This window comes from Rhinatrema bivittatum, chromosome 3 (assembly GCF_901001135.1).
Source record: "Rhinatrema bivittatum chromosome 3, aRhiBiv1.1, whole genome shotgun sequence".
NCBI classification, from domain to species: Eukaryota; Metazoa; Chordata; class Amphibia; order Gymnophiona; family Rhinatrematidae; genus Rhinatrema; species Rhinatrema bivittatum.
This window is the reverse complement of record NC_042617.1, coordinates 590,263,983-590,287,391: the sequence shown is the minus strand read 5'-3', so window position 1 is coordinate 590,287,391 and position 23,409 is coordinate 590,263,983. Positions and strand designations below refer to the sequence as shown.

Genomic DNA, 23,409 nt, shown 5'->3' with positions numbered 1-23,409 from the left:
ATTACCGGATGTAACGATATGGGTTGCCCTTTGTGCGGTCTGATATGCTGATATAGCACTGAGATGCACTCGAATGGATGATGTTGCCAGTCCCGCTGAATAAAGGGTATGGAAATAGTCCAGTAAAGTTTCCGGAGAACAATCTATGGGTTGGAACCCCTTAGCTAGACACCAGTTGGCATATCTTTTCCACTTGAAACTGTAATTACGTGTCGTGGACGGTTTTCTGGATTGTAAAAGTATTTCCTGGGCAGCTATTGATATGCCCTGCTCATTTAATAGGAACCGTTCAACCTCCATGCCGTTAAGTGAAGGGACGCTTGCATCAGATGCAGTAAAGTCCTGCTTCTTGCATTAGAAGGTCTACCTGATTTGTTGTGTGAATGGTTCTTCCATGGAAAGATTTAGAAGGTAAGCGTACCATGGTTGTCTGGGCCAAGCTGGTGCTATTAAAATCATCTGTGCTGCATCTTGTATGCACTTTTGTATGGTTTTCGTGATGAGTGGAATTGGGGGAAAAGCATACATGAGAGGTTCCATCCACGGAATCAGAAATGCGTCTGGTGCCACTCTGTGATTGCTGCTCCAGACAGAGCAGAAGCGAGGAACTTTTGCGTTGTGTTCTGTAGCGAACAGGTATATTGATGGTATTCCCCATTTTCTGAACATGGTTAATGCCACTTGTTGATTCAACTCCCATTCGTGAGGGTAGAATATTCGACTTAGTCTGTCCGCTCGAGTGTTCACCACTCCTGGTAGATAGGTTGCTTGTACCTGTATACAGTGCTGATGTGCATGCTCTAGAATCTGAATAGTTTCCCTGCACAGTATCCAGGAACCGGACCCTCCCTGTTTGTTTATATAAAACATTGCTACCCGATTGTCGGTATAGAGCATAATTCTTCGACTTTGAAGGTGAGGAAGGAACGTACAAATCGCATTCTTCATCGCTCGTAGTTCTAGTAAGTTGATTTGCAGGTGTTGTTCTTGGGTGGACCATAAACCCTGAATCTGCAAATGATCCAAATGTGCCCCCTACCCTTGTGAGGGGCATCGATGGTTAAGACTGCATTGTGTTGAGGTGGGTTGAACAAAGCTTCCTTTGTCAATGTTTGTCTTTTCAACCACCAGTCCAAGTCCTTTGTCATCTCCGCGGAGAGGGATATCTTGCTTGCGAGGGGTTGCGAATGCTGTTTCCACTGCCTCTTTAATCCCCATTGCAATCGGCGCATGTGCAATCTTGTATTGGAAACTGTATAGATGGCTGCTGCCATATGTCCCAAGACAGTGAGAACTTATCATTCTGTCGGATGTGGGGTTAAGCGGAGAGATCGTATCACACGATACATCTCTAACGTCCTGTCATGTGGTAGAAACGCCCTTGTCTTTATGGTATCCAATCGTGCTCCAATGAATTGAAGAATCTGCGTTGGTTCGAGAATGGATTTTTGATAATTGACTATTATTCCCAGGCGGTCCAAGCACTGGATCGTCTGATGTAGATGTTGCAGGAGTGTCTCGGGTTGTGATGGTACTAACAGCCAATCATCCAGATATGGGAAGATACGGATGCTCAGTTTCCTTAAATGTGCCACAACTAGTGCCATGCATTTCGTAAAAATTCTGGGGGCCACTGAGAGACCAAATGAGAAGACTCTTATTGATAATGTTTGCCCTGAAATTGAAAGGCTAGGTAGCGCCACGAAGAAGGGTTGATTGGTATGTGCGTATACGCATCCTTCAGATTTATGGAACACATCCAGTCTTTAGTGATACCATCTTGAATTTTTCTCTGTGTGTTTGCTGCGCTCCCGGAGATCTAAAATTGGTCAGTGACCTCCTGTTTTCTTTGGAATGAGGAAGTATGGTGAATAAAAACCCCTGTGGCAAGCATGCGGTGGAATTAAGTGAATTGCTCGTTGTTTCTGAAGGGATATTATTTCCTTCAGTAGTAGGGGCTGTTGTGGATGTTTTACCTTGCGAATAGATGAGGGAGTTGAGGGTTTGTAGCAAATTGTAGTTGGTATCCCTTCTCCATTACTTCCAGAACCCACTGGTCGGTTGTTATGTTCTTCCATTCTAATAAGCAGGTTGAAATCCTGCCCGGCGGATATAGACGTGGTAGTGGTGGCTGTATCTTTAAAAAGAGGACTGAGTCTTGGTTGAAGACGTGGTCTGTTGACTCTGTGGGCGTTGACCTCGTGGTCGACCTCTTCGTGGTTGTGATTGATTTTGCTGTTGACCATGTTATGATTGATTTTAAGGTTGAGATCGATATGATAGGTACTGTCGCATCGGCCTACGTTGATAGGATTGTTTGCGTAGAGAATGTTGATGGCTGAATCAGCGACTAGACCACTACTGCTTATTCTTTTAAATTGGCTACAGTCTCTTGAAATTTATCCCCAAAGAGATTATCCGCTTTGCAAGGTAGATTTGCAAGTTTCGAGTGTAGATCCTCGCGAATGGCACTTGAGCGAAGCCATGCAAGTCTTCTCGCCGCTATCACCGATGCTGTTACGAGATGAAGTTTCAAAAGACTCATAAATTGTACGAAGCAGGTGCCTAATACCTTCTTCCATATCATTATTGGGTGATTAGACTCGGTAAGAAGATGTTCCGAGCCTGGTACATTGTTCTTCATCTGTTGTACACACTCAAACTAATATTGAACAATATAAAACTGATGTTGTTGAATGCAAGCAGACAACATTGCTCCCTGAAAAGATTTTCTTGCAAATTCGTTGAGGAGCTTTTGATCCCTACCTGGTGGTACCGATGCGTGCAGCTTGGATCATCGCCGACTCCACCACCAGCGAGGAGTGCGGAAGTTGTTGTACAGAATAACAGGGAGAGTGCCTCATTCTGAATTTTAAATGTTTTCCTGGATACAGATGGAATTGAAAATGGCATTTCCCTCGCGTTTTCAAGGACTGAGTCTAAGACCTTATGTGAAGGTAATAATGTGGGTTCAGCTGGCACGTCAAATTTTTGAGTAAATCCAAGATGTCTGCCCTTTGAGCTGGTATTTTTGGATCTCAAGATGTAACATTGATCCAACTTTTTCCAGGAATTTTGGGTAGGACAGATCCTCCGGAGGAGAGTATGGTTCAGGGGGTTTTTCTGGAGGATCAGATGGGAATCCCGTGGATGATGAAGGTGATGTTTGAGGGGAATTAGGTTCCATAATGTACAGATGTTCCCACTCAATTGGTTGATGTACCGATTGTGGAGGAGTTAGCTCCTTCGGAGGTGTTGCTGTCACTTCCCCTTGGGAGGAGGACGAGGAAGGACATGGTATGTCACTTCCTGTTGGTGAAGTCGGCATGTCAAACGACGACTGCATGACCCCAAAAAAGTCAGATAGTGCTAACGAAAGTTGCATACATTTTTCCTTCGTTTCCGTCGGCATCTTTGGCTTGGAGCAGGTCTTTAACTCCCGAGAGGGGTGTGTGACCGACGTCTGGTAGGTTTAGTAGGTCAAAAATGTAACTAATGGGTTAACTCTTCTCTCCTTTTTTCCCATTGAGGTTCCTTTGAAAATTCGTCAGTCAGGACAGATAAGCCGGACGACTGGGAAGAATGAGATATGATCTATCCTCCTTCCTTGCCCGATGGTAGTAGTTCTCTGGAAGAGTGACTACTCCGCGAAGAAATCTTTCGTGCTCTTGATTGCTCATGCGTCTGGTTTATTGTTCCTTGCATCGATCCTGACGCTGCATGTGATCCGGATGGTCTGTGCGTCGTTGATGGTGCTCCCGATGTTTTTTGCGTCGATCCCGGCGCTGTGTGCGTCATGCTTGACCCCTTATGTGATCCCGATGCTCCCGCTGGGACATGCGTTGATCCCGGTACTTCATTCGAAGCTTTTGATGTATTTTGCAAAGCTCCCAACGCATGCGCCAATGTTGACGCTATTGGAGTCACTGCGTCGATCGGGGTGTTGATGGCGTCGTCTTCGATGCTTTCGACGCCGACACCAACACTGGCCTCGACTGTAGTAAGCTTCGCTTCAACTTAAGACGCTACATGCGTCTTTTGCGATGCAGTGTCCCCCATCTTTGAACGTTTTCTGTCTGCGAGGAGCCCCTCCGACATGATCGATTGAGGTAGACGGGTCCCTGCTCTTTTTTGAGGTCTTTTGACGCTGTTTTCCTCCGACCTGTGGCCCTCATAACATCCAGTCCTGGAGGTGTGAAGTTCGACGGACGCTGATCTTACCTTCGGAATGGGCCTCCAATGGAGGGCCATCAGACTCATCTGCTGCTAATTTTAGCTGCTGCATCTTTTGCGCTCGCTGCAGCTGAGCTCGTGGCAACATCAGACCGCAATGAGGGCATGAGGCCTGAATATGGTGAGGCCCCAGGCACCGATAACATCGATCATGTCCATCGGTGATGGACATGATCTTTCCAGTTATATTTTTTGAAACCGGAAGGCCTTGGAATCGACATGTTGCTTGTGTCTGAGGAGAACATGAAGCCCCACATGCGATCCCACGCATGGAAAGAATAGACAGGATAATATCTTCTGCTGCGCAGAAAGGCATGCGCAGCCGCACAGAGCAAAGCTCTGTATTCTACTATTGAAGCTCCGCCTCCTGGGCCCTGAAGGACTGTTCCCATGACAGCATGGCTAATTCAGCCCTGCTATCAACGGGAAATACAATGTACTCAACTTCTTACAATGACAGTGATACGATCAGCACATGCTTAACATCCACGCTGTCAAGTTGAGAGGAAGAGAGGTTTGGATGATATAGACCAGGGGTGACCATCTCCAGTCCGCAAGAGCCACAAACAGGCCTGGTTTGCAGGATATCCACAAGAAATATGCTTGAGATAGATTTGCATGCATTGTGAAAACCTGGCCTGTTTTTGGCTCTCGGGGACCAGAGCTGGCCATCCTTGATATAATGTCCCTCCTCCTGAGTCACCAAAGTTGGATCAGATCCTAGAGGGATCAGTTAGGTGCATTGTGGTCTGACACAAGAAATTAATTGAAAATGTTGTGGCCTCATGAAAGTCTCGAGGAAATAAAAAAGTTATGAGATAGGAGGAAATTTTCTACTGTACAATGTTAACTGATTAAAAGAGAGAAAATGGGCAATTTTCTCAAAGGGTTAAATTGACAGTTTTCTTAATTGAGAGTGATTTGCTGATATAAAATTAAGTTGTTAAATTACATGAGGATTGTGAGAAATTGCAATTGGGCAGATGACATTTAATGTGGACAAGTGCAAAGTAATGCGTCGGGAAGAGCAACTCAAATTATAGCGACACAATGTAAGATTCCACAATGGGAGTCACCACCTAGGTAAAGGATCTAGGCATCATCATGGATAATATATTGAAATCCTCTATTCAGTATGTGGAGCGGCCAAGAAAGAAAACAGAATGCTAGGAATTATTAGGAAAGGAATAGAGACTAAAACATAATGCCTCTGTACATGGTGCAACCGCACCTCAAGTAGTGTGTGCAAATCTGGTCACATCTGAAAAAAAACCCAACAGAATTAGAAAAGGTACAGAGAAGATAAAGGGGATGGAACACTTTAGCTTGGAGAAAAGATGGCAGAGGGGAGATATATTAGAGGTGTATTAAAAAATGAATAGAGTGGTACAGGTAAACACAAATCAGTTGTTTACTCTTTCAAAAAGTACAAAGACTAGTAGGATATGCAATGAAGTTAGTAGGTAATACATTTAAGACAACAGGAGAAAATATTTTTTTGTATTCAATGCATAATTAAATTGTGGAATTTGCTGCTGGAGGATATGGTGAAAGCTGTTAGTGTAACTGGGTTTAAAAAAGACTTGGGCAAATTCCTGGAAGAAGAGTTCATATACCATTATTGGGGATATCTACTGCTTATTCCTAGCATAAGCAGCAGAGAATCTGTCGACCTTTTGGGATCCTGCCGGGTACTTGTGACCTGGTCTGGCCACTGTTAGAAATAGGATACTGGGCTTGATGAACCTTTGGTCTAATCCTGTATGGCAAATCTTATATTTTCCTGTCAACATGCAGTCCTTGAAGCCACTGAGTTGTCTTCTTGAAGCTGGACACGATTTGAGATCAACTGTTTTTGACTTGTGAAAACTGGCTGAGCGATGCTATTTTTTAAAACCGTGGTAAATGACATATAGTACGTTTTGTTACAAATAGTGCTACCTGATAAGGAGGGTTATCACAAAACTGTACTAAATTTAAGTGTATTTACTCTAGTTCAGGTTGAGTCCTGTATATACTATTCTCTTGTGAACAAGCATGGCTGAATTTGTCTGAAAAGTGTTGTTGGAAAAAAAAAATTAGAAAACAGATCAGAAAAACTCAAGTTAGAGAGAAAGGGTACAGATCAGTGCAGCAGCTCTGAGGTTGAGAGGTTGATGAGGAAGAGCCCATATGAGAACCCCCACACATGCTCAGCAAAGGAAAAGCTCTTTTAGCTGAAAGAGTCCCTTCAGTGTCATCACTCAGGTCATGGCAAATTCAGCCTTTGCTTGTTGACAAGAGAATAGCATATACAGGACTCAATGATACACCAACCTGAACTAGAGTAAATACACAAATTTAGGACAGTTCTGTGATAATCCTCCTTATCAAGTAGCACTATTTGTAACAAAATATGTCATTTACCAGGGTTTTAACAAAAATAGCATCGCTCAGCCAGTTTTCACAAGTCAAAAAGAGTTGATGTCATATAGCCCTGGCCATGAACCAGGTTGGGGACTACTCTTTTTTTTTTTTTCCGGAGTAAATATACTTTCAAAAGTTGTCTTTTATGAAATTAGACAAACGCAGTTTCAAGGAGTGGAAAACCTGTTTTCTATTTCCGAGCCTGCTATCCCATCACCCCACCAGCCCCGGACACTTGCGGCAGAGGGAGTAAGCACCCTGCTGTTTGGGGAGGAAGTCTGCATGCCTTGCAGAGTTCAATGTCTTCAAGGGCCTGCTAGTATGGGGCTGGAAAGTTTTACTGTGCGTACAAGATCCAGGTGTCGGCGGCCCCGCCGGCCAGGCTTACCGGAAGAGGCAGTAGGGGTGGATGATGAGCTGCCCGGCGGCCAGGATTTTGCCCCGGGCCTTCATCACCGCCGCCTCGCTGCCGTACAGCATCAAGGTGGGGCGGGTCAGCTCCGGCAGAAAGGCGCGGGGGACGGGCCAGAAGACGTTCACTTTCAGCGGGGAGACGCTGACCTGGGGCCGGACGACGTTGATTTTGGTCCAGGCAATGCGGGGTCTGGGGCAGGAGAGGCAGACCTGAGGCCAGGAGACGTTTACTTTGGGCCAGGACACGTTTAACTGAAAGCCCCGAGGCAGGACCCTCTGGCTTTCCCTGTCCTCGGGGACCCGGGCGTCGTCTCCCCGCACACCTTCGCCGACTGCTCCCACCCTGCTGCTGCCACCACCACCTCCTCCTCCCCCCGCAGGGCCGAGGCGGCGCAGGAAAGTGCTTTGCACCCAGCGTTTGAAATCCATTCCAAAACCTGCCCTCCCCTCTCCCTTCCCCACTCCGGCGGCCTTTTCCTCGCCTTCTTCCTCCATTACTCCCCGGGGGGGGGGGGGAGGGGCTGAGCGGGAACTCAGCCGCCGCGCTGAAGCTGAGAGAAAAAAAAAAAAACCGCCCAACGGCCCAGGGCTCCTCAGACCGCGTCACGCAACGGGCAGAGCCGCAGGGCACCTCCCGGGCGCTCCGGAGAGAGCGAGGACATGGGGCGCGGGAAACGCGTGCTTCTCTATAGGCCGGCAGGCGTTGTGACGTCAGGAGAGGGCGCTCAGATGGACTGACTAAAGGGGCCCTCAGGAGGAGCTACTGCTACTGGATGTGAAATTACTTACAGGCCCCCGTTTGGCCGCGCATTTTCGATGCGCTATTTTTACCCCTTATACAGGAAAACCCGCGGGAGAGCCGGCGAGCGCCCGTTCTTTGGGCGCACAATTCCAAAAGAAAAATTATATAAATGAGGGCCCACGTTAAAAGGAGGAGCTAGGGACACTAGCGCGTCTCTAGCGCCTCCCTTTTCACAGGAGCGGCGGCTGTCAGCGGGTTTGACAGCTGACGCTCAATTTTGCCGGCGTCGGTTCTCGAGCCCGGTGACAGCCATGGGCTTGGAAACCGGATGCCGGCAAAATTGAGCGTCCGTCTTCCAACCCGTGGGCAAATTTTTTATTTTTGGGGCCTCCAACTTAATATCGCTATGATATTAAGTCGGAGGGCTTAATATCATAGCGATATTCTTCCCCGGTGCTGGCTGAAATTAAAATGTGCGGCTTGGCTGCACATTTTACTTTCTGTATCTCGCGGGAATAACTAATAGGGCCATCAACATGCATTTGCATGTTGCGGGTGCTATTAGTTTCAGGGGGGTTGGCCGTGCGTTTTCCACACGCTATCATCCCTTACTGTATAAGGGGTAAAAATAGCGCGTCGAAAACGTGCATCCAACCGGGGGCTAACAGTGCGCTCGGCCTGAGAGCACTTTTCTGCATCGGCCCGACAGTAAGGGGTAATAGCATGTGGAAAACACGCGGCTAACCCCCCCCGAAACTAATGGCGATCATCACGTGCAAATGCATGTTGATGAGCCTATTAGGCAGCCACCCGCAACACAGAAAGCAAAATATGCGGCTTTACTTTCAGAAATTAACTCCTGCCAAACGCACTGGGCAAGTGTACAGAAAAGCAGAAAAAACTGCTTTTCTGTACACCCTCCGACTTAATATAGCGATATTAAGTCGGAGGCCCAAAAAATAAAAAAAATCTAAAAAAAAAAAAAATTCTGCCCGCGAGTTGGAAAATGGACGCGCTAGTGACCCTAGTGCCTCCTTATTAGCATGGGCCCTAATTTAAATACAGGATCGCACTCCCAGGAGAGGTGCCTGGGCGCGCGTTGGGAGAGCGGGAGCTCACCTCAGAGCGCCGGCTCTCCCGCGGATTTTACTATATTGGCCTTTTAGTTCATGGATCTCTAAGCCAGTCCTCAGGACACACTCGGGGGCCGATGCAATACAGTGCACTCAGCTATAAGGGGATGAACGCCACTACAACCCACGTCCAATGCGGAGTGAATCTAATAGCGCTCATCATATGCAAATGCACGTGAATGAGGCTATTAGGTATTCACTCCCAATGCAAAAAAAAAAGTGCATCTAGGCACAAATTTAACTTAACACCTGCCTGGAGCAGGCGTCAATAGCTGAGCACTCTCAAAACTAGTACAGAAAAGCAGAAAAAACTGCTTTTCTGTACTGCCTCCTACTTAATATCGACGTGATAAGTAGGAGAAAAAAGGAAACAATAAACATTAAAAAAAGGTTAAAAAAAAACAAAACGCCGGCAGTCAGGTGCAGGAAACGGACGCTCAACTGACAACTGTCTGTTTCCTGAACCCCCTGGCTATGCGGCATTTAGGAAAACCAACGCCGATAAACTCAGTGTCGGTTTTCCTAGCTGGCAGACGGCCGACACCGATTGGGTTCTCGTTAGCAAGGAGGCACTAGGGGCGCTAAGAGCATTTGCTAACGCAACCATCTAATTTAAATATTGCATGGCGCTTCCAGGAGCGGGCGCCTGGGGGCGCATTAAGAAAGCAAGCACTGACTGTTCAGCACCCGCTTTCTCCACATATTTATTGCTCCGGAGTCTCAATGCATAAATGAGACGATGGTGCAAGGAAGAGGGATTCAATTTTGTTAGGAACTGGGGAACCTTTTGGGGAAGGGGGAGTCTCTTCCGAAGGGATGGGCTCCACCTTAACCAGGGTGGAACCAGACTGCTGGTGCTAACCTTTAAAAAGGAGATAGAGCAGCTTTTAAACTAGAACAAAGGGGAAAGCTGTCAGTTGCTCAACAGCGCATGGTTCGAAGAGAGGTATCTTCAAACGATACTAATGATGCATTAGAATTAGGGCATCCCGACAGTGAGGGTCCAATAATAAGAAAAGTAGTCCAAGTGCCTGTAACTAAAAATTCACCTGAGCTAAAAAATTCTAACTTATCCCTATCAATTAAAAAGCAGAATGAAAATACAAACAAAAAACAAACTTTGAAATGTTTGTATGCTAATGCCAGAAGTCTAAGAAGTAAGATGGGAGAATTAGAATGTATAGCAGTGAATGATGACATAGATGTAATTGGCATCTCAGAGACATGGTGGAAGGAGGATAACCAATGGGACAGTGCTATACCGGGGTAGAAATTATATAGCAATGACAGAGAGGAGCATCCGGGAGGTGGTGTGGCGCTTTATGTCCGGGATGGCATAGCGTCCAACAGGATAAACATCCTGCATGAGACTAAATGCAAAATTTAATCTTTATGGGTAGAAGTCCCTTGTGTGTCGGGGAAGACTGTAGTGATAGGAGTATACTACCGTCCACCTGGTCAAGATGGTGAGACGGACAGTGAAATGCTAAGAGAAATTAGGGAAGCTAACCAAATTGGTAGTGCGGTAATAATGGGAGACTTCAATTACCCCAATATTGACTGGGTAAATGTATCATCGGGACACGCTACAGAGATAAAGTTCCTGGATGGAATAAATGATAGCTTTATGAAGCAGTTGGTTCAGGAACCAACGAGAGAGGGAGCAATTTTAGATCTAATTCTCAGTGGAGCACAGGACTTCGTGAGAGAGGTAACGGTAGTGGGGTCGCTTGGCAAAAGTAAAAAAATGTGCAAGAGGCGTGGTCATTGTTAAAATATACTATTCTAGAAGCACAGTCCAGATGTAGTCCACACATTAAGAAAGGTGGAAAGAAGGCAAAACGATTACCGGCATGGTTAAAAGGGGAGGTGAAAGAAGCTATTTTAGCAAAAAGATCTTCATTCAAAAATTGGAAGAAGGATCCAACAGAAGAAAATAGGATAATGCATAAACGTTGGCAAGTTAAATGTAAGACATTGATAAGACAGGCTAAGAGAGAATTTGAAAAGAAGTTGGCCATAGAGGCAAAAACTCACAGTAAAAATGTTTTTAAATATATCCGAAGCAGAAAGCCTGTGAGGGAGTCAGTTGGACAGTTAGATGATCAAGGGGTTAAAGGGGCACTTAGAGAAGATAAGGCCATCCCGGAAAGATTAAATTTCTTTGCTTCGATGTTTACTGAAGAGGATGTTGGGGAGGTACCCGTACTGGAGAAGGTTTTCATGGGTAATGATTCAGATGGACTGAATCAAATCACGGTGAACCTAGAAGATGTGGTAGACCTGATTTACAAACTGAAGAGTAGTAAATCACCTGGACCGGATGGTATACACCCCAGAGTTCTGAAGGAACTAAAAAATGAAATTTCAGACCTATTAGCAAAAATTTGTAACCTATCATTAAAATCATCCATTGTACCTGAAGACTGGAGGATTGCAAATGTAACCCCAATATTTAAAAAGGGCTCCAGGGGCGATCCGGGAAACTACAGACTGGTTAGCCTGACTTCAGTGCCAGGAAAAATCGTGGAAAGTGTTCTAAACATCAAAATCACAGAACATATAGAAAGACATGGTTTAATGGAACAAAGTCAGTATGGCTTTACCCAAGGCAAGTCTTGCCTCACAAATCTGCTTCACTTTTTTGAAGGAGTTAATAAACATGTGGATAAAGGTGAACTGGTAGATGTAGTATACTTGGATTTTCAGAAGGCGTTTGACAAAGTTCCTCATGAGAGGCTTCTAGGAAAAGTAAAAAGTCATGGGATAGGTGGTGATGTCCTTTTGTGGATTGCAAACTGGCTAAAAGACGGAACAGAGAGTAGGATTAAATGGACAATTTTCTCAGTGGAAGGGAGTGGGCAGTGGAGTGCCTCAGGGATCTGTTTTGGGACTCTTTTCAATATATTTAAAAATGATCTGGAAAGAAATACGACGAGTGAGATAATCAAATTTGCAGATGATACAAAATTGTTCAGAGTAGTTAAATCACAAGCAGATTGTGATAAATTGCAGGAAGACCTCGTGAGACTGGAAAATTGGGCATCAAAATGGCAGATGAAATTTAATGTGGATAAGTGCAAGGTGATGCATATACGGAAAAATAACTCATGCTATAGATGAACAATGTTAGGTTCCATATTAGGTGCTATAACCCAAGAAAGAGATCTAGGTGTCATAGTGGATAACACACTGAAATCGTCGGTGCAGTGTGCTGCGGCAGTCAAAAAAGCAAACAGAATGTTGGGAATTATTAGAAAGGGACTGGTGAATAAAACGGAAAATGTCATAATGCCTCTGTATCGCTCCATGGTGAGACCGCACCTTGAATACTGTGTACAATTCTGGTCCCCACATCTCAAAAAAGATTTAATTGCGATGGAGAAGGTAAAGAGAAGGTCTACCAAAATGATAAGGGGAATGGAACAGCTCCCCTATGAGGAAAGGCTGAAGAGGTTAGGGCTGTTCAGCTTGGAGAAGAGACGGTTGAGGGGGGATATGATAGAGGTCTTTAAGATCATGAGAGGTCTTGAACGAGTAGATGTGATTCAGTTATTTACACTTTCAAATAATAGAAGGACTAGGGGGCATTCCATGAAGTTAGCAAGTAACACATTTAAGACTAATCGGAGAAAATTCTTTTTCACTCAATGCACAATAAAGCTCTGGAATTTGTTGCCAGAGGATGTGGTTAGTGTAGCTGGGTTTAAAAAAGGTTTGGATAAGTTCTTGGAGGAGAAGTCTATTAACGGCTATTAATCAAGTTTACTTAGGGAATAGCCACTGCTATTAATTGCATCAGTAGCATGGGATGTTTTGCAGCATGTTACCAGCAAATGAGGTGGCAATTTAAATCAATTTTTCCCTAGTATTGAGCAGCTTTGATTTTTCCATTTAAATACCTTTTGAACTTAATGAAAGGACTGATAAGGGGAATGGAACAGCTCCCCTATGAGGAAAGACTAAAGAGGTTAGGACTTTTCAGCTTGGAGAAGAGACGGCTGAGGGGGGATGTGATAGAGGTGTTTAAAATCATGAGAGGTCTAGAACGGGTAGATGTGAATCGGTTATTTACTCTTTCGGATAATAGAAAGACTAGGGGCACTCCATGAAGTTAGCATGGGGCACATTTAAAACTAATCGGAGAAAGTTCTTCACTCAATGCACAATTAAACTCTGGAATTTGTTGACAGAGGATGTGGTTAGTGCAATTAGTATAGCTGTGTTTAAAAAAGGATTAGATAAGTTCTTGGAGGAGAAGTCCATTAAGTTGACTTAGATAATAGCCACTGCTATTACTAGCAACGGTAACATGGAATAGACTTAGTGTTTGGGTACTTGCCAGGTTCTTATGGCCTGGATTGGCCACTGTTGGAAACAGGATGCTGGGCTTGATGGACCCTTGGTCTGACCCAGTATGGCATGTTCTTATGTTCTTATATTCTTATAGCCAGAGATGTGAATCGGAACCAGAATTGGTCCAGTTCCGATTCAAATCGTGCATTTTTTTTCGTCCGGCCCGATTGGTGTTTTTTTTAATCGGCTGCGCCCAATCCAATAAACAAAAAACCCACCGACCCTTTAAAACCGCTCCCTTAGCCTCCACCACCCTCCCAACCCCCCCCCCCCCCCCAAATCGTTTTAAAATTACCTGGTGGTCCAGCAGGGGTCCCGGGAGCGTTCTCTCACGCTCGGGCTGTCGGCCGATAAACAAAAAACCCACCCCCCGACCCTTTAAAACCACTCCCTTAGCCTCCACCCCCCTCCCGCCCCCCCCCCCCCCCAAAAAAAAAACGTTTTAAAATTACCTGGTGGTCCAGTGGACCCCGGGAGCGATCTCCCACTCTCGGGCCGACGGCTGCCACTAATAAAAATGGCGCCGATGGCCCTTTGCCCTTACCATGTGGCAGGGTAAGTGTGCCATTGGCCGGCCCCTGTCACATGGTAGGAGCACTGGACGGACGGCGCCATCTTTAAAAATGGCGCGGGCCATCCAGTGGACAGCAGGCGCCCTAAACATATTAGCTTTAGGATGACAGGCCAGGTAAGAAGAGGTGTTTTTATTGGCCCAGGAGGTCTTGGTAGATGTGTCTGATAGAAGGCCTCATTTTGTCGTGTGTGATAATAGCCGCGATAATGGCTGTGATGCCCGATAACGGCCGCTGTCACACGATTAAGACTTTTTTCCCCTCTAATGCAAAAAAAAAAAAAAAAAGGTGTAGTTATTTCTCATGTTAAATCCTGCGTTATTGTGTGTTAATCTACTGCGGATTGTGTTAATCTACTGCAGTTGGCAGTAGGAGACCCTAATTTGCATTAACTCCTCCCACTTGCATACTCAAAATAAAATTTGCATGCTATCTTGCGTTGCGCTATTTATCGTGAGTGATGTGTGTTAGGCCCTCAAGGCAGTTTGATAAATGACCGTTACTTTGACTTTCTATAGTACAGGGGGCAGGAGTGAGGAGGGGATTAAGGCAGCACAAGTGAAATACATGTGGGGATTTCATTTTGAAATCTCTGTGAATTTTTTACCATCTATATTTTGCACCTGATGTGGAATTTTCAAAGTATCTAGGACCCTGCAAGCTGCCTGTGGAGATTCAAAATTACCCTCAATAAATGCTATCAATTTTCTGTTCTTTTTTAATTTAAAATTTCATAATAACAAATACAAGAAACACTTGCACAGAGACATTTTCTGATACATTTTTAGAATTTGTTAGAAGACAAAATCCCAGAGAGAGAAAAATAAACATGATGGGGTGAATTTTGAAAAGGTTTCCGGATATAAAATTGGAACTTGTGTGTATAAGTAGTATTTTGCAAAAGCTTGATACACCTGTGTACTGGCAGTGTTGGTTTAGGGACTTGCTCACAAGTTGCTATTTTGTACACACCCGTACATTTCCAAACTTGTCCATAAGCTTTCACACCTGCTAATTTACTTCTGCACATGAAATTAGATCTGTCCTTTGTCTATGGTTTCTGGATGGGAGGTAGGGTGAACTGGTAGAGGCTCGGGGTGAAGGGCTGCAAGGTTTAGGTGAGCTGGTGAAGGTCTGGATAAAGAGGTAGAAGTACCGGGGAACTGGTGATTCGCACCCAATTCTTTTCAGAAGCAGATTTCTGTGAGGGAGCATATACAGTACGAATCTCCTTCAGGACTAGCTGCACCGGCCCTGCTTAACTCCCACTGCAAGCAGGGAGAAGAGGCCAGGGTCCGAGGGAAGAGAGGGAGGCCCTAGAGAGAGACGGAAGCCTCAAGAAAATGAACGATAAGTTACCATTATTTTGTTGAACTGCACAAACAGCCTAAATTGTTTTGTTTATTATTGTTCACCAATAAAGAAGCTGATAAAGATTTTTCCAGAGTCCAGCCTGGAGTCTGTTCTCTGGCCAGTCCTGACCGCTCGGCATCACAAGTGCATGCATACTTTGTATAATAACTGCCTATGCATTTAATTCTGAGTTATTACACGTTTTTATATTTATTACACATGTAAAACATATGGGGCGGATTTTAAGAGCCCTGCTCCCCTAAATCCGCCCAAATCCGGGCGGATTTAGGCGAGCAGGGCCCTGCGTGCCGGTGAGCCTATTTTACATAGGCCTACCGGCGCGTGCAGAGCCCCGGGACTCGCGTAAGTCCCGGGGTTTTCTGAGGGGGGCGTATCGGGGGCGGGCCCGAACCGCGCAGCGTTTTCGGGGCGTGTAGGGGGCGGGCCCGGGGGCGTGGCTACGGCCCGGGGCGGTCCGGGGGCATGGCCGCGCCCTCTGGACCCGCCCCCAGGTCGCGTCCCGGCGCGCTAGCGGCCCGCTGGCGCGCGGGGATTTACGTCTCCCTCCGGGAGGCGTAAATCCCCCGACAAAGGTAAGGGGGGGGTTTAGACAGGGCCGGGCGGGTGGGTTAGGTAGGGGAAGGGAGGGGAAGGTGAGGAGAGGGCAAAAGAAAGTTCCCTCCGAGGCCGCTCCGATTTCGGAGCGGCCTCGGAGGGAATGGGGGTAGGCTGCGCGGCTCGGCGCGCGCCGGCTATACGGAATTGATAGCCTTGCGCGCGCCGATCCAGGATTTGCGCGGCTACGCGCGTATCTACTAAAATCCCGCGTACTTTTGCTTGCGCCTGATGCGCCAGCAAAAGTACGCCAAATCGCGCGGTTTGAAAATCTACCCCTATGTGTGTAATTATATGAAAAAGGTAGAGAAAGTTTCTGCATTACAAATATATGAATGTACTGAACCATATGCGTGTCCTTTTATGGTAGAAATACATTGTATTTTATAATCTGTGCAGGTCCTGCCACCTAGCATAAATCTCCATGGGCCCACGTATGCACACAAATGATGTGCCATAGACAGTTTTGAAGGATGGGCTCTGTCCACAGTGCATACGTGTGCATACGTGAACCTGTGGAGATTTATGCTAGATTTGTGTAAACTGTGTGATCATTCTAGAAATCAATGAACTAACAAAGAGAACTTAAGTAAAGCAATATTTTCCTTCTAAAAAATGTGGGTAAGTAAAGAACAGTCCACCTTTTTGTTTCTCCTAATGATATGGTATGTCAGTTTGGTGATGTGATCTTGGCAGGAGTTCCTTAATTAGAAAATTCCAAGAGAGGGAGAGAGAGAGAGAGAGTAGTTGAAGGCAATTATTAAGATTCAAAGACAAAAAAAAGTTGATAGAAAACTCCTGCAATGTTCAAAGAACCAAATGGTTTTTACGAAAGAAAAATTAATCAACTGCCGACCACAGCACTGAGATGGGGTGTTGGATTCTGAGTGAAAGCCTAAGTCTGATATTATTAGTAAGTATTAACTTATTTTCATCTATTTTATGTATACCAAAATGTTAAGAGACAGGCTAGAAAAAGGTAAAATTGGAAGAAAATGTAGTTCAGTATGACATTGACATACATAAATAAAAATTCAAGCTGCCTTTAAGAAGTATTCTTTAGATTTGGTTTATAGATGTACGATGTAACTTAATTTTTTGCTAGCTGTTGGACTTGAATATTTTGTTTTTCAATCTGTGTTTTTAGACAACAAATCGATTTGTTTCTGTGAACCACTAAAAGTAGGTTTTCTTGTAAATGTGGCAAAGACTCTCTCAGCCATCACTTTACGGCATCTTGGTAACTTAGTTAATTTGCATGTGGATGTCTCTTAACGTTTGCCCTGTTGCAGTAACATCCTCTTGTGCCTAAATTCGCTTGCACAGACCTTACTGGACATTTTTGGAATGAAAGTGCCTTATCTTATTTTGTTCCACCACCTGCTAGTTCCGAAAAGCCGAACAGATTAATACAATTTTCCGTTCGCATTAAGCAGCTTTCCTGCTGTGTTACATGCATAGCCACAAAGTTCTCAGTGGCCTCTTCTATTGCAGCTGGCATGGCTGGGATTAAATGTCTATCTTTTTATCGACACCTTCCAACGTTACGAAGAAGAAGATGCTTACCTCTACACTCGAGTTATGCTGGGAGTAAGTATACACTGATTACTATTGCTCTGTATGTCTTTTATAAAGAATGTTTATGTGAGGGGTTTTTTTTTTCCAGCTATTTGTACTTTATTATGTTCTTATTGTTTTAAATAGTCATCGTTGTCTTGGGCTAGAGCATCTGCAATGTGCCTTAACTTTAACTGCATGCTGATCCTGCTACCAGTCAGCCGAAACCTCATATCGTTCCTGAGGGGATCTATTGTAAGTACATGTTCTAGTCTGATTTTGTATTATAAACATTGCAGCTTGTCAATGTTCTCCTTATTAATGATTAATAACAAATCTGCTGGTAGAAGAGGTTAACAGGCTGTAAAAACAATTATTGTCAATGTTAAGATTACCTGTCCAACAGAACGAATGTTCCTACATAGGTAAAGAAACTGAATCATATAAAGAAAGCTGTACAAAGAATATTCAGACCCTCAGTTACATTGAACCTGTTCAAGTAGGTTGACAGCCTTGGTCTACATGTAGCCATAATGGATACTTCCTTCCTCACTAGCTATCTTAATGTAACCCCCTCCCCACCTTCAGATGTTGCAGAGCCCTCTCCCACTCAGTGCAGCTCTGGAATCTGAATTCTGCTTTATATGTATATGCTCCCTAATAGTAAGGCCCAAGGGGATCACACTCTGTCTTTCTGAAAGGCCAGTCCACACGCCACATGTTTTGTTCAAAATCAGAAGTAAAGTTTACTGAAGAAAAACATCAATCAGTTCAGCAGTAGAAAGAAAAGATAAAGTGGAATGCAAAGTTTTAACAGTACAAAAGTACAAGAAATGTAGACACCAAGATCCATACAAGACTTATCTTCTCAGCCCACCTGAGTACTTGAATAGATTCTAGGATACTGAGTCAGGCACAGTCTTTTCTTGTAGAGTCCAAGGGGTATCAGAAAAACCACAGGCTTGGCTAGATACAAAGCCTGAAACTTCCATTTATATTCATTATTTACCCCGGCTAGTATGTACAAAGACTTTTTTAATGGGGTTTTTTTTATAGTTAAAGTTTATTAGGCAATAGTGGATTCACACCTTTCTAAGAGTTAATAATATAAACAACCTTTCATTATACATATTTAAAATTGTAACATCATTATCCAGTAAACTTACAAGCACTCAGCAGTAATACCCATTACTTTGTTTCATTCATTCCTTCCATATTCTCCCCTTACCATTCCCTATCCCAATTTTTTATAACCATATCGCAATGTACGTGTACACTAGAACATACGTGTCAATGCAGCCAAGAAGACATAGTGTGGAGCCCTGACATCAGGCCTTCCTCAGGAGGAGCTCAAGAAACAGTTACTATATCTAAAAAAAAATGTATCTGAGTGCTCCTGGGTCAGCTGTAGAACAAATCTCAACAATGGTCCAACCTTAAAAGAAGCTGCCAGTGACGTTAGTTAGTTGAGACTGCTTGGCCCCATTCGTGCATAGCGCTTCACCAAGATGTCCAATATATCACAAAGGAGAATTCCATGTTAGAGACTACACTTCAGCAGAAGACATTATTACAAAAAGCTGCCATGTCAAGAGCAGAAGATAAACCAACAGGCTCTTTTGTTACTGACCAAGTACTACCACATTGAACTTTATTACAGTTGAAACAGTGGTAGATCTATTGTTTACATGCTTTAGAGCCTGTTGGTATAAATCCTGTTCTTGCCTTGGCAGCTTTTTTTGTAATAATATATTTTTGCTGAAGTTTGGAATTTTCTTATGGCTTATCACAATATTATTTAAAACATATAATCATACAAATCGATATCTCAAATTAATATGAAACAATTATTAAATTTCAATGTATAAATATTGCATACATAAATAAAGCATACACCATAAATACATCACACTGTAAGACACGTACATAAACATCACCAACAATACACATTTAACATGAATGCACATAAAGCTAAAAAAGTCCCAACAATGGAGACAGAGAGATCATCGGTAACTATTCCCAACATCAAGGAAATGTCAATCAGGCTTATAGTACAAAATATTAACAATAAATCAAAACAATGTACAAAACATGAAAAATAAACTACAAAAAAGCAAAAATATAATCGCAAAGCATCCCATGGCATCCAATATCCATCACAAAACTCATGTGACCTAGATCTCCCATCAACATACAATTTATATAAAATTATCAAAAGGAAGAGGGCACTCAAATACCCATTACTTAATGAAATACCAACCACTCAGTCCTATCATTAAGTTCAAAAGGGGACACAGTATTTAAATGAAAAATCCAAAGCTGCTCAATACTAGGGAAAAGTTGATTTAAATTGCCACCTCATTTGCTGGTAACCTGCTGCAAAACAAAAACACGAAGATCCTCAACCACATGCACCTTCTCAAGTCAATATTGGACAAGAGGGGCATCTAAATAAATAATCCCCATGGATTATACTGCAGTGTTCAGTGATCAGTATTTTGACCAGCTGGTTTCTGTGCTTCCTTATTTTAATCAAGTTGGCAACATCGCAATTCTTAAAAAATATTGGCATTTGGTCCAAGGTTTTGTTGGTTTAGAGTCACCTCCTCTTTTTTTTGTTCAAACATGCCCCTAATTTTCACAATTTTTTGGTGTTGTGAGACCATCCCTGAGTCTACCTGTTGGATTTTGTTGCTGTTTACAAGGCTCAGTTTGTGTATTTTCCTTACATATCAGGGGCTTTACATACGCCATTACTGGTAACTATGTTGCTTTGAAGTCTGATACCACATGTGAGATTAGGTCTGTAGTTTATGTGATCCACTGTCCTTGTAACCTTATACATGTAGGTAAAACAATACAACAGGTCAAAACAGGCATCATTGAACATTGCAGTAAAATCTGGGACCCCACTAGCCCACCAGGGATTGTTTTTAGGTACAGGGGTGTCTGGGGGTGGAAGGGAGAGTTGGAGTGGGAGATTCTAGACCCCAGGGATTAATGCTTTCTGCAGGGTGAGGGGAATGCTTCACATTTGAGAGGGTCTCTGCTAGTGCTAGGGGTGTTCTGCCACTAAGGAGAGGGAATTGTGATTGAGGCTAATTTTTTAACTCTTTTGAGTCCTGAGCCGCCTCTACAGGTGGCAGGGTTCTCAAAGAATCCAAGGGGGGTATTTTCTCATACTGGAGGTGGTGAGTATCTAGCCACTTAACCCTTTAAATTTTACCATGGGACCACTGCACTATCAACTTGATGCTCCTATGATAAAATAACTATACTTCCCTCAAATGTGATAAAATAATGGGGCATATTTTTTTGAAGTTAGCTACATTATTTTATTAGCATAGGATTAGGTATGCATGAGTTGTTTTGCAAGTATTTGAAAAATTCATGCATGCAAATGCCATGCATAAGAACATAAGAAATTGCCATGCTGGGTCAGACCAAGGGTCCATCAAGCCCAGCATCCTGTTTCCATCAGAGGCCAAACCAGGCCACAAGAACCTGGCAATTACCCAAACACTAAAAAGATCCCAAGCTACTGTTGCAATTAATAGCAGTGGCTATTCCCTAAGTAAACTTGATTAATAGCCATTAATGGACTTCTCCTCCAAGAACTTATCCAAACCTTTTTTGAACCCAGCTACACTAACTGCACTAACCACATCCTCTGGCATCAAATTCCAGAGCTTTATTGTGCGTTGAGTGAAAAAGAATTTTCTCCGATTAGTCTTAAATGTGTTACTTGCTAACTTCATGGAATGCCCCCTAGTCCTTCTATTATTCGAAAGTGTAAATAACCGAGTCACATCTACTCGTTCAAGACCTCTCATGATCTTAAAGACCTCTATCATATCCCCCCTCAGCCGTCTCTTCTCCAAGCTGAACAGCCCTAACCTCTTCAGCCTTTCCTCATAGGGGAGCTTTTCCATCTCCTTTATCATTTTGGTTGCCGTTCTCTGTACTTACTCCATCGCAACTATATCTTTTTTGAGATGCGGCGACCAGAACTGTACACAGTATTCAAGGTGCGGTCTCACCATGGAGCGATAAAGTGGCATTATGACATTTTCCATTTTATTAACCATTCCCTTCCTAATAATTCCTAACATTCTGTTTGCTTTTTTGACTGCTGCAGCACACTGAGCCGATGATTTTAAAGTATTATCCACTATGATGCCTAGATCTTTTTCCTGGGTGGTACTTCCTAATATGGAGCCTAACATCATGTAACTACAGCAAGGGTTATTTTTCCCTATGTGCAACACCTTGCACTTGTCCACATTAAATTTCATCTGCCATTTGGATGCCCAATCTTCCAGTCTTGCAAGGTCCTCCTGTAATATATCACAATCCGCTTGTGAGTTAACTACTCTGAATAATTTTGTATCATCCGCAAATTTGATAACCTCACTCGTCGTATTCCTTTCCAGATCATTTATATATATATTGAAAAGCACTGGTCCAAGTACAGATCCCTGAGGCACTCCACTGTTTACCCTTTTCAACTGAGAAAATTGACCATTTAATCCTACTCTCTGTTTCCTGTCTTTTAACCAGTTTGTAATCCACAAAAGGACATCGCCTCCTATCCCATGACTTTTTAGTTTTCTTAAAAGCCTCTCATGAGGGACTTTGTCAAATGCCTTCTGAAAATCCAAATATACTACATCTACCAGTTCACCTTTATCCACATATTTATTAACCCCTTCAAAAAAATGAAGCAGATTTGTTAGGCAAGACTTCCCTTGTGTAAATGCATGTTGACTGTGTTCCATTAAACCATGTCTTTCTATATGCTCTACGATTTTGATCTTGAAAATAGTTTCCACTATTTTTCCCGGCACTGAAGACAGGCTCACTGGTCTATAGTTACCCAGATCGCCCCTGGTGCCTTTTTTAAGTATTGGGGTTACATTGGCCACCCTCCAGTCTTCAGGTACAATGGAAGATTTTAATGATAGGTTACAAATTTTAACTAATAGATCAGAAATTTCATTTTTGAGTTCCTTCAGAACCCTAGGATGCATACTATCTGGTCCAGGTGATTTGCTACTCTTTAGTTTGTCAATCTGGCCTACAACATCTTCCAGGTTCACAGTGATTTTGTTCAGTTCGTCTGACTCTTCACCCCTGAAAACCAGCTCCGGAAATGGTTTCTCCCCAACATCATCATTAGTAAACACGGAAGCAAAGAATTCATTTAACCTTTCTCCTACAGGAAATCTATGATTATTCAATCTTGTTCTCCATTTGTCTAATAAAGCATGTATTTAACAATGTCAATACCTAAAACTGCACTTATATTACATGGTGTTCAACAATAAATATAATTGAAAAACATCTGCTTCAATGTTCAATGCATATCCAGCATAGTTCTCTGCTTCAACGGCAGGGCTGAAGAAAAACTGATACTTCACACATCCAGCAGAGCTCTCTGCTTCAACGGCAGGGGAGAAGAAAAAAGGGTTCGTACCCACAAAGCGGGGAGTAGCTGGCTTGTTACGGTGGTTACTACCCCAAACCAAATGTGCCTGATACTTCACTTTCGATGCATATCCAGCATGGCTCTCTGCTTCAACGGCAGGGGAGAAGAAAAACTGATACTTCACGCATATCCAGCATAGCTCTCTGCTTCAACGGCAGGGGAGAAGAAAACCAATAAGGGCTGAATAACATAGTCTGGGTAAAACAAATAAGCATGGGTGTAGCTTGCTTATTGCGGCGGTTACTACCCCTACTACCCCTAACTAATCAAGCTAGACATTTCACTTGGATGCAGCTCCATCACTGCTCTCTACATTAATGGTGGGGGTGGAAGGGAAATAGAACCAAGAGCTAAGAGAAACAGATAAGTATGAGAAAAAATGTGTGAAGCTTGCTGGGCAGACTGGATGGGCCGTTTGGTCTTCTTCTGCCGTCATTTCTATGTTTCTATGTTTCTATGATGTGTTTAGATGGGATATTATATAGGACAAGGAATCATATATCATATCTCACGGAAAACTTTCTTCAGAAAATATAAATG

The 23,409-nt window shown here is 43.6% G+C and overlaps 2 protein-coding genes across 2 annotated transcripts in view; one reads left to right on the top strand and one right to left on the bottom strand.

Moving 5' to 3' along the window:
* The window catches only part of LOC115088675 (potassium/sodium hyperpolarization-activated cyclic nucleotide-gated channel 4-like), a 194,575-nt gene extending 187,012 nt beyond the window's left edge, over window positions 1–7,563 (bottom strand). The window contains exon 1 of the mRNA XM_029596934.1: window positions 7,028–7,563. Within this exon, the coding sequence (XP_029452794.1) occupies window positions 7,028–7,548 (521 nt within the window). The 5' untranslated portion in view covers window positions 7,549–7,563. The remainder of the gene's footprint in view (window positions 1–7,027) is intronic.
* A 9,044-nt stretch (window positions 7,564–16,607) lies between these two features.
* Window positions 16,608–23,409, top strand: part of NOX3 (NADPH oxidase 3) — a 147,809-nt gene continuing 141,007 nt past the window's right edge. The window contains exons 1-3 of the mRNA XM_029597046.1: window positions 16,608–16,737; window positions 17,319–17,414; window positions 17,529–17,636. Coding sequence (XP_029452906.1) covers window positions 16,693–16,737; window positions 17,319–17,414; window positions 17,529–17,636 — 249 coding nt within the window. The 5' untranslated portion in view covers window positions 16,608–16,692. The remainder of the gene's footprint in view (window positions 16,738–17,318; window positions 17,415–17,528; window positions 17,637–23,409) is intronic.